General features: G+C 29.7%; 1 protein-coding gene across 1 annotated transcript in view; it reads left to right on the top strand.

Moving 5' to 3' along the window:
* The window catches only part of LOC107450568 (apolipophorins), a 78,969-nt gene that overhangs the window by 27,176 nt on the left and 39,212 nt on the right, over positions 1-12,581 (top strand). The window contains 6 exon segments of the mRNA XM_071188093.1: positions 745-1,028; positions 2,554-2,730; positions 5,405-5,557; positions 8,499-8,704; positions 9,955-10,137; positions 11,883-12,144. Coding sequence (XP_071044194.1) covers positions 745-1,028; positions 2,554-2,730; positions 5,405-5,557; positions 8,499-8,704; positions 9,955-10,137; positions 11,883-12,144 — 1,265 coding nt within the window.

Raw genomic sequence — 12,581 nt, 5'->3', positions numbered from 1 at the left:
TTAAGATTAATTGAATAAAACATTGAGAACTGTTTTAATTGATCAGTTACAGTTTCTATCCCTTACTTTACAGTATTTTTACGGTTATACCTAAAAAACATTTTTATAATTCTATTAACTTTCTCTATCTGATACTAATTATGCCATAGTATTGAAAAAACAACGTAAGTGCATTTAGATTGATTCAGAGTAAAAGTGGCTTGACAACTATTTTCCATCTATTGATAATGCTCTGAACGTTAAATAGAATTTCAAAAATTAATAAAACAAAATTTATATTTTTGAAAAAAGTTGAAATATGTAGCTTACCATACGAAGATGCCAAATATATCAAAATCTCAATTTTGAATTTTTTGCCACTTACGTTGATTAAGCAATTGCACGGAACATTTATGTTCTTTCTTATGCATTTTAAAATTGCTTGATGAACACAAAAAATAAAAATGATTACAAGGTTTCTTATTAATCGTAATAGTTTTTAGTTTCTTAAACTCTCTTTCTTCTTCATGATTTACATAAAAATACTACTAATTGCTTTCGATTCATACAATATTTTGATGACTTGATTTTAATTTATTTTATCCATTTGATATATATGATAATAATTATGTTAATAGACATTTTTGTCATTATTAGCTTTTGCTTCCTTAATAAATTTTTTTTTAATAAATACATACTTATTACCTTTTTATGAATTCATTAGTATACTTTTACGTACTTTGATTTAATTTTTTTACTTTACAGTCAAAGTTTTTACATGGAGTTACCTAGAAAATTTGCAAGAAAGTAATGACCCAGTAAATCAAAAAATTCAAAATATTCTTTGGGCGGAAGAAATCGAACGTCCTTCTTCAACAGATATTACAAAGTTTTCCAGAAATTTCCAAGTGTCTTTATTTTCTCAACTTCTTAACATAGGAGAAACTGTACAAGCTAACGTTATACATTCCAGAAATTCCTTTTTACCACGATCAGCCAATCTTGGATGGAAAATTGATTTTTTTGGAAATCAATTAGATTTACTTGAGGTAACAGAATATTTCTGTTTTTTATTAATATCATGTATATAAGGGTAGATAATAGAATTTTAGAGCGTTTTAAGCTCATAGCGCCTAAAACTGTTAAAGGTTTTGACTATCAAAAAGCAATAATCTGTTAAAGGGGATTAAATTCAGCTACTTTTTCAAGCATATTTCTCAGTTTACGATTGAAAATGAATGAAAAGATTGTTTTCTCTTTAAATATATATAACTTACAATATAAGTCATAGTACATTAACAAAACTAATGATCTCATTGATAAGGAGTGTGAAAACTTGCGGAAACGGTCGTAGTAGTTATACGTTATTTACGTCGTACCAGAGCTGCACAATTGACTTTTGGTAATGGTCTATGACGCATCCCGGAAACTTGCACTACCTTCCTTAACACATTGCATGCGGGTACCTTTGCCACGAAAATGTATAACAATTATTGTAGATTAAAATTTTTGAGAAAGTGGTAAGCAAGATTTCATAAAATTTGGAGCAAGCTTGTCACTTCAAATTAAAAATTACGAAGAATGATTGTAGTACTGATTACCTATATACTGTACCATTTATTCCTTCATTCATGTGTGGTAGTTATCTTAGCATCAGACGCACGAGGGGCTCTAACTTATTCATCTGAGTGGGAATGTATAATAAATCGCCGAAGCGCAATTGAATGGTGAAAGTTGGGGTTCAGTAACATTTACTGAGAGAAAATTAAAATAAAGTAGCCAGATTAAGCAAGCAAATATGAGAGAAGAGGTTTTTGTGGCAGACTGCCTCGTACTGTATCATTTGTATTTGCGGTAATCACGAATGGATAATTTTTTTGAAAAACACAGCGAAAACGAAGCAATTTTGCTACTACTTTTTCAGACTTTTGAAGCAGCAATGTCAAAAACGTACTTTTACCACCTTGCAACGTGTTAAAAACAATTCTGAAAGACAGTTTGATGAAAAATTCAGGAAATTTGTAAAGCAAACTATTCTAAAAATCCTTTTAATGTAAAATTCCGGAAACGTATAAAGTACCATCTAGAAATTAAAATACTACACTTGAGTTTGATGTAAAATTCTCGAAACTTGCAAAAATAATACTAAATGGCAATTACATATAAAAATGCTCTTCTTGAAAAAAAAATTGCGCTTTTATCACCATATTTCCTTAAACATATCTGATGTATTGTTGCTGTAAATGGTTAATAATGTAAACAAATATAATAATATAAAGCAGGTGATTAGTACTTATGTGAAACAGTGTTTATATGTAAATAAATATAATAATAATATAAAGCACATGATTAATATTTATGTGAAGCAGTGTTTAATAATAGTTCACAAAGAATCAACCTATTTCAAGAAAGAGTCACGATTTTTCATTTAAATAAACAAATTCCGTTAATAATGTTGAACAGCCGAAAATAAACAGTAAGTCTCTGACATTTTTTTAAACGATGATTAATGATAGTAACATTATTTTTCCCTTTCTTCATCTAAATGATTTATTTTATTTAAATCTATTTCAGGTTGGAGGTCGAGTTGAAGATTTGGATTTTATTCTTGAAAAGCTATTTGGACCTCATGGGCTGATGCCAAATCTTAAAATCGACGACATTCTGTCACTTATTCCCCCAAATATTCTAAACCGCATAAAAAGATCCGCAGATTCATACAAGTCAAAAATAGATGCTTTAAGTGAAAGGGTAGGTAAATAATTCCTTCAGTTTATTTTAATATATGAAAACGCATCTCTGACAGATAAAAAAAATTAAGGGGTCACGGCACCCTGGCATTATTTTTTTAAAAATAAAAGTAAAATCACTCATTTCATGAATGCTTTTCATGTCTACTTAACTGGTAATCAATAGTTTATCTTCAAAAAATAGTTATACTGTTTAATTATTTTAAAATTATCAAAAAAATAATTTCAAAAATTAAAAAATTTTAAATCCCTAAAACTTATTTTTGATATTTTTTTTTAAATATTTCTTTGTGATTACAAGAATCATCTCAACAATTCTGTGCATTCATTTGTTGATGTATCAATTATATCATTTCTTATAGATAATTGTGCACACAATTAGGAAAAAAAAGTGTAAAAATTCCAGTTACACGTGTATAACATACTATAATAATTCATTACCTTATAAAATGCTTATTCCATGCACAGTTTTAATAAGTGTATTATACTTCGTGTAAAAAAGTTTACTTCGAAGCCTTATCTTGAGTATAAAAAAATCCTTTGGGGTTTAAATAAAATGTAAAAACAAAAATATCATACATGCAAAAAGCACTTTAAAGTTTTTTTTTCTGAAAAGGTAATTATAACAAACCAAAATTAGCTTCAAACATTATACAATATAACTTTATAGAGTTATATATTAAAAAAGCAAAAAACACGTAAAAAATATTTTTAATTATACACTTTTTTAAAATTTAAGAACATTTAGCGAGAAATATAAATTATTCATGATGTTTGCACTATTCTGAGTTCCTTTCTCATTATCACATTTACAATGAATCATATAATTATATAAGTACCAGATATACATAAACATGTCTTTAACTTCCTCTAAAAAAACCTGGATCGGTCAGCTATACCTTATTATTCAGTACCTCATTATTAAATCAGAGTTATTTCTGTTGATAAGTGCTATTTAAGAAGTTAGAAATCAAGTTATGAAGTTAATCAAAGTTAAATCAAGCTATCTACATCTGAAGACTATCTAAATCTAAGGATAGTAAACAACATAGTAGCGTTGTCCTCTAATATAATTTTTCAGAAATAGTATTAATTTCCTAACATTTTAAAATATAGATTATTGTCATTGAGAATTTTGTGACCATTTGGTTACAAGTGTATTAAAATATTTAATGTTTTAGTTTATATTTCAAACAAACTTAAACAATAAAAAATGACTTAAATCAAATGAGCAGTTTATAAAACGTCTTATTTTTTCCTTTTTTATAAATTTTGTAAAAAATAATTTGTTTGTTGAATTTTTATGAATAATTTTTTTGCTATATTCTGTAACATTCAAAAGAGTAAAAAGAAAAAAAAATATTTCATAATGTAATAAAACAAGTCGATGAAACTCTTCATAAAAATTTAGTTCCTTTAGCTTTCTTTTTTAATTTAAGAAAGTTCAAACGTAATCACTTATGATTCGGCATAGTTAGCTATCTAAATCAAAGGGATGATGTAGGCTCTTGTTAATTTTTGTTCGAATTTATAAAAAGCAGTAATATTTTAAAAAATAATTAAAATGAACAAAATTTATTGAACTAGGTTATTATTCTTTCGTCAAAAACGATTCTTCAAATGGCAACAGTGATTCAAAATTAATGTGGATTTAAGTCAAACAAAGAAATAGATATAAATATAAATATATAATAATAAAGAAAGGAATCACTCTTTCATTTATAGGTTAACTCGTATCACATGTAATATGAAATACGAGAAATTAGAGATTTAATTTCAAAATGTGTTGTCATTTCAATACCATTCTACAATTATTTTTTAAATTAGTTTCTAAGCGCTTTTTTATAGATCAAATGGCATGAAAATTTCGAATTAAGTTTATTAAAATCTGAAAATTTAGAATATATAAGAAATTTTTATACTTTACTATATAATTTTTATCATTAATAAATTAATCATTAAAAATAATTTAATTCATTTAATTCCTCATTATATTAGATATTTGGCTTGGGGATGAGGGCTTATAACTTTTTGTGAAAGAACTTTTTGATGCTTTACCAATCATTTAAAAGACATGAAGAAGAACGTGACGCATTAAATTAGCATAGGAGTAGCATTCTTTTAATCGTTATTGTGGTTAAACTACGAGAACCAGCCTCTCAAAACTGTCTACCTCCCATTATTTCATAGGGGGTAAATATGAATTCGATTGCAAAAAGGTATGTTTCTTCAGAAAAAGCTCGTATTTTGGTTAAAATAAGCATATTAAGTCACGGTATTTACAGGTAACTATTATGCATATTTTAAGATATTTGTTTGAGAAATTACCAAGACATGATCGTTCTAACTGTACCAACAGTTTTGTCATGTAAAACCTTGCAGAACATTTTCTTGCTAAAAGAAAAGTTAATTTTTTAGGTTTAGTACAGAAGTGTTTCCATATTTTTGTTTTCCACTATTAACTTAGCTAGTTGGACAAAATGAGATTCTTTTTTAAATTTTAAAGACTAAGATTTTTGGGATTGCAAAATAAATTTTGTTTCAGTAATAAATGTTGTACGATGACCATATAGTTTGACAAATATGAAACTATTAATGCTTTAATGTATTATGTATTACTCAAATAAACTTCTAAACTATATTCCGATAATTATATAGTTATGTATTATTTACAGCTAGGGTACAGTCGAGGAAAATTACCTCATGGAAATGGATATATTCGTGTTCTTGGACACGAAATGAATTGGATTCATTTGGATAAGGATACTTTAAGTAGATATAAGGATAAAGGAGTAAACCTTAATAGCATTGTAGGATTCCTTCAAACTGTGAGTATCTTGAGATAAATTCATATTTTTGTAGAAATTTAAATTAATTTAAAAGTTTCAAACTTTTCTATACATATTTATGTAATCAGATGTTTTACAACCATTCAATAAAATGCTCGTGTGAACTTCAACGAAATTTAAACAGATATATGCACCGAAGAGCCATTACACTATGACCACCCTCCATCTATAACAATGGGCTCGCCCAGGTTTTCATGGTTTCTCGCCCAGGCACAATGTTTTCATGGGGCACATTAGGACTTATAATCCTCATAGAACAATCCCTGACGTCTGTAAGCTACTTGAACATAGTCGCAGACCAGGTTCACCCATTCATGGCAACAGTTTATTCTGCGGAAATGGTGTTTACCAACAGGATAATGCACCATGTCATAAGGGTCGATTTTGAGGCCTAAAAGTGGCCCTACATGTTATTAGCAGGGTGGTCATAAGGTAATGGCTCTTCGGTGTATATGTTCTTGCGCACGAAATAAATTGAATCCATTTGAATAAGGATGCCTTAAGAAGATATAACGATAAAGGAGTAGACCTTAATAGCATCATAGGACTCCTTCAAATTGTGGGTATCTATTTCTTTAGCAAACTTAAGTTATTCTAAAAATTTCGCATTTTTCTAAACATATTTATGCAATGAGATGTTTTACAATTAAACTGTTCGTGTAAACTGCAAGGAAATTAAGCGTAAAATGCGTCATGATAGTTTTTTAAAATCGTCCATCGTTTTGAATCATTTGTTAGTTGCGACAGATTGGGGCCACTGCTCATACATCTGCGCATCAACCGTGAATTTTTTGGAGACCACTTAATTTCCAAACAAATGCGACCTTTTTGAAGTCTAGACTATTTCGCTTCTGGCCTTTTTTTCTACAGGGATGTCTAAAAGACTTTGTGTACTTAGATTGCCTGACATCCATTGCGGAACTAAAGGCGAAAATCGAACAACAGTTAATCATGCTAAGCGTGCCAATGCTTGTAAAAATGTTAACGTGGTTTTTCAAAGCTCTTTCATTTAGGAAAATTTTTAAAAAAAACACAGTTTAAGTGCCTTATACTAAAAGTAAAACTATAATTTTATACTACATATATCATCTATCTGTAGAGAATTACCTGGGCTTAAGAGCTGATTAATAACTAATATATTTCAAAAGTTATTGAGCTTTTTAAAAATCACCAAATACCTAAAATTATTCACCTAAATGAAAATCATCTAAATCAAGACTTTTTTCGATTGTTTGCGAACTTTTGTGAACCCAGATAAAGCAGCATTGGAGTAAGTTTTTAAATATTTCAAGTTTGACCACAAACGCTTTTTATTTTCTCAAAATTGTTAGTTTTCTCCCTATTGAACGTTTCGCGCCACTTTAGAGAACAAGCATAGAGGGCGCTAGTTAAAGAAAGGGTAAACTTGACCTAACAGTCATTAGTAACTCAGTTCAGTTAGCATATTATTCAGATCAGTTAGCATATTATTCACAAAATAGCATTTAATGGAGGTCATTTTTAATTGCTTGTACTTTAGATTCATTAAACACTCCTTTTCTCAGCTGTCCATGTTACGTTTTTCTGGGTAGCGTTTTATTTGAGGCATGCACTATGTCATGTTTCTGTACGTTCGAGACATACGGTAGAATGGTAGAAATAGTTCAAATCTGGGTACACAGCCGCGAAGCGTCTTTAACCCATTCATCGAAATTAGGTGGATCTGAGATATTGTTTCAGTCACTAGTAATCTGAAAATAGAGAAAAAATAAAAGAACACAGCGAACTGTGATCTTACAAAAACAAAAAGTTGAGAGGGCGTGGCTTCATGGAAACAGGCATCTGATTGGTCGATGGTAAAAAGTTTTTGCTGAGTTTGTAGATGTTGTTTCAGGTGCTCTAGATTTTATGAGTCCGATCAATAAATTGAAGACTTCTCCATTTTGAATAAGTTTTTCAAGTTCTGTGAGGAGTAAAAGGAATCTGGCAGTAGGGGAAACATCTTTTTCCATAGATCTGGTGTTGTTCGATCTTGTGTTGTTGACTTGTTTGTGGGACCTATCGAGACATACAGAGTTGCCAACTTGCTCTGCTTTGTAAAATAATATTTTCTAGTGGTAATGAAATTTAATTTATTTTTAGTTCAGTATTTTTCATAAGTAACCTTTCCACCACTACATATCAAAAGTTCAAAGTATCATGAAATTTAATACAGTGGCTAACTTAAGATTAAAGGACAAAGCAGTGAAAGTTCACAAATTTGAAAACATCAAATTTGTGAACTAGACTCAAGCAGGATCTTGTCCCTGCATTGCAGAAACTGGGGCCTTGACCCAGTACTGTAACCAGAACATCTTTTCTCCCTTCCGGCGATTTTGGCCACCTTACAACAGACTTGACTTTCGACAAGAAGAAGCTTATTCGGAGATTCGCCTAGATATAACAGAAGCAGTGTATAGGATCGAAGGTCCTATATAGTGTCTATAAGATGCGTATTCGGAGATTCGCCTAGATATAACAGAAGCAGTGTATAGGATCGAAGGTCCTATATAGTGTCTATAAGATGCTTATTCGGAGATTCGCCTAGATATAACGGAAGCAGTATATAGGATCGAAGGTCCTATATACGAGTAGTTATTGATTTATTTTCCATGTCCGTAACGTGACAACCAACCATCATATGAAATGCATTTTTACTGCAGCTATCTTGCGGCGACACTTATAAAAAAGAGACATAATTATTTTCACTCTAAAAATTTTTTATATTTCATTCGCTACCAACTAAGTAAAACTTTGACATAAAGTGGAGCATTTGCCTACCCGGGTTACTGTATCTTTATTGCTTTTTAGTTTTGCTTCATAATTGACTCCAATTTTCTTTACAATTTAATACTAAAATAATATTACATTTATCAAATTTATAACATTATGCATTTTCTAGTTAGCAGGCACCAACAGCGTAGATGCCACAAAAAATCTACTTTTCCTGGATCTCTCTGTTCTATTCCCAAGTGTAACTGGTCGAGCTTACAAGTTAGCTGGTAATTTAAGCTCTACAATTGGATATAAAAGAGATGGAAAAGTTGACCTAACTCAACCTGATTTACCTTTTCCACGTGCTGATATTGAAGGAAGCATTCAACCAAGGTAAGCTCTATACAGAGTGAATTAAATTAGATAGAGAGTTTTCAAATTTTTAAAGAGAAAACAGTTGTAGTAAAAAAAAATCGCGTGGTAAATTTATGTGGCAAGGCATAAGCTTTTACTCGACAGAGTGTTTGAGTTTAGATCAAAAATAAGTTATAAATCAAAGAAATGTAGTTAAAAATCACATAACAGATAGTCGCATTAAGACATGTGATTTCAGTAAATAGAAAACATTTCAGAAATATTAAAATATGATTTTCATTTATTAAATGATTTCGAAAATCTTCGATGGAAGTTATTTATTACTTTTCATTGGTTCATAGGTCTATAAGCTGCAGTGCTGTCGGTTTAAAAAAAATTTAATTAAAATCAGAAATTCTAAAAGGAACAATTCATACCAATACACATAAATGTGAAGATTTTCTGATGACTATTTTGCTATTATAATTTTTAGAAAAATGGCAACCTGCTTTTTTATAACCAAGTAATTGTTTCAATTAAATGTCTGTCTCAATGATAAAGAGGCCGATACGAAAAGCTTTAATTTAAATTACACATTCGAATAAATTAGAACTAAAAATTTAGATTAGTGTTGAAGTTATTAATTTCACAATAATTTCCAATTGAATAAATTTAAATTGAAAGATTGCAAACGAGTTTTTAAAAAAAAACTGAAATTCCGCTAATTATATAATTTTTTTTTAAATATAGTATAAAAATTGCTTTCAATAAATTATTTTAATCACTTGATAAAATAAATCACATTCGAAAATTAATTTCAAAACTTACTTTATATTGCATTAAAGAAAATGATAAAATTAAGTGATTCTTAATTTTATTTTAAATATTTTCTCCAAAAAATTTTTTAAAATTGTTGCATTCAATTTTCTTAAAGTTATTCCTATCATGCATTAAAGGAAATAATAAAAGGAACTGAAATTATCATCAATTAACTGAAATTGTCATCAAGATCATAATTACGCAGGTTAACTAACAGCTTAAGGAGCAATATCCCTCTTCCTTTATTGATTTTTCAAGTAAATGGTAGTTTTTGGGACACCTTGTATAATGGTTTTTCAACTGATAACAACCGTGGTGACTCTTGTTTTGGTTGCAATTTTGTGTCATATGGCCGTACAGTCAAATTGCCTTCATCACTTTGAATCAAAGAATAATTTCTTAAATTGTAACTTCGAATTGTATAAACCTAAAAAACCTTAATATATATCATTATTTTTACTCATTTTCAGCATCTTGATTGATTCAAGCGCTTCATTCACAATACATTCAGAGAATTTTGAACCAGGAGTCAGAGTTGATACTGTTGTAAATGCTGGAATAGACTTGGATGCTAAATTTGAAATGAAAGAGGGAAGATTACTGCATTTAAAACTTAAACGCAGACAGAAACGACAAGAAATTGCAAGCATCAAGTAAGCACATACTTTGATTGATTGATCTTTTCCAGGTATACGACGATATTTTTGGACTAAAAAGTTACTATACTATAAAAGTAATACCACTACACACCCATCTCCTTCTACATCAGAAAGCCTCAACGCGGGATTTTACAAGTAGTCTGCGTTGATTATTTAAAAAGAGAAGCAGTTGTGCTCATGAACCCAAATTCTATTTTAAAACTTACTTACTTTATTTAAAAACAACTGGGCATCTGGGTCAGTTCCACATCATCATCATCATCAATATTTATATGGGCGCCTGGGGCCGTTAGTGGCCTTTGCTGAGTTCCGCAACAGTATTACATATTATTATACATGCTTAATTTTTTTAAAAATAATGGTGATCAAAAAGAATATAAATTAATTATAAATGTAAGGAATATATAGAATGCATACATTTTACTACCACTTTAAAAATAGAAATGAAATTTTACGCCAAATGCGTAAAAGTTGGCAGGTATGCAAAACGGTTTCGTCACATATGTCATGTTTTTGCAATAGCGTGCTGGCTTGAGAGACTCTGTGAGCATTTTCACTGATTAACCAAATCCGCAAAAAGCAAAATTCGATTGAAAATCGGTCAGACAGGACATTGGTAAATGCGACCTTAGCACCAGGGATGCCAACTGTTCTGCTTCCTGCAAAAGTTTTAATAAATATTTAGCGAATTAAATAGTAAAACTTGTAGAATAAGAATAATTGCGACCACTTTTCAAACGTGTCACCATGAAAACAGCAATGATGTTGCATTTCATATCATAATTTGAATAGTTGTTAGATAGGGGAAAAATTACTTAAAAGGAAAAATACTAAACTAAAAATAACTTCAATTTCGTTATCACAAGGAAATATTTTTTTACAAAGCTAAACAAGGTAAAGTGATATGCTTTAACTCTTTGTTGTTTGAGGAATAGTGGTTACTAAACATTTAAATGCAATTAGCTTCACATTTTCAGTAGTTTCTGCGGTGTTGCGGACTGACTAAACTGCAGCGGAAAGGGTTATTTACGATATGTTAATCGTTATCTTACCTATATTAACTATTCTGTGGAAAAGAGGGTTAATCAAAAACTATTCAACGATTAAATCATCTAAAATGATAAATGAGATTACCAGATATCTTTTTTTAACCTTTTTTCATTAAAATAATTATTTGAAAAACCAGAAATACTACTACATTATTTTGATAATGATTATAATGATGATAATGATTATGTGGTGATCAAAGAATATAAGAACAACCTGTAAAAGTATTTAGATGGCATTTTACGGTTTTATAAATTATGTCTTACCAGTATCCTCGAAAAACTTAAAAAACCGAAAGTAAATATTCAATGTGAATATTATAAAACTGTTCCTTAAAAAAATCTTTCCTTGTGGAGAAATTAGTTCTCTGTTATGAGAATTTTGTATTGAAGTGGTGAAGTAGGGACTTTTCAAATATCTTTATAAAATTTTTGCTATCAGGTTTTAAGTGTTCTTAGGACACTACAAATCTATGCATGACACAAAGTGAAACGGAGAAAAACTAAAAAGCAAACACAAGAAATGGGGTAAATGTCACGAAAAAAGATAAAGCCATTGATGGTTATTTGGCACACGCAAAAATAGCTGAAACAGTATTTTTATTGTTTCTATCTTCAAAACTAGGCAAGGATTTAACTAGCTAAGATTTTTGAACAAGATTTTGTATAACAATTTATATTTATTTATTTCAGGCGTACTTTATATTGTATGAATGAGAAAGGAGAAACTGAACTTCCAAAGCCTCAGTCTTACAATCTGAATTACTGTACAAAATATTTACAGTATCTTACTGGTGCTAAATACTGTGCTTCAATGGTTCTTCCTCACATTTACAATGCACAAGGAAAACCGAAAGTTCCTTTTGTTCGAGCAATGGAAGCTTCTTTGGTAGTAGAAGAAACAGACTCCAGCATGGATGGTTACGAATTTCTTCTAGAAATTCCTAAATGGGGGGTAAATATCTTTATTTCTATTTTTTTTTTAACTTTTCCAAATTGCACAATCTTAGAATCAAAAAATTAGTAAGAGAAATTTGACATTAAAAATAATATGTAAAACCAGAAGAATCCGATCCGAATCCGATTTGATTTGATAACATTGGGCATACCCTCCAACTGCTACGGAATTTCCGTAGTTTCAGAAATCTTCTTTTCAGACGGTAGCAAAATTAATGTCTTAATATTCAAAAAAAATTAATTTTAGCCTAACTTGTCCACTATTACTTATAAAAGTGCAGGCCATATGGCTAGATTCTTAAATTCTGATAAAAGTTTTATGAGAGATCCATTTGCTTTAAAAATTTCTACTTTGGTTCGCTACCACTAGAAAGAATTATTTTCAAACTCCTCATAAGTTGGATGGTATGACATTGGGGAACAAACTTTTTGTCG

Source organism: Parasteatoda tepidariorum, chromosome X2 (genome assembly GCF_043381705.1).
Source record: "Parasteatoda tepidariorum isolate YZ-2023 chromosome X2, CAS_Ptep_4.0, whole genome shotgun sequence".
NCBI lineage: Eukaryota > Metazoa > Arthropoda > Arachnida > Araneae > Theridiidae > Parasteatoda > Parasteatoda tepidariorum.
Note: the sequence above shows the minus strand (reverse complement) of the source record. Positions and strands in the feature narration are given on the sequence as shown.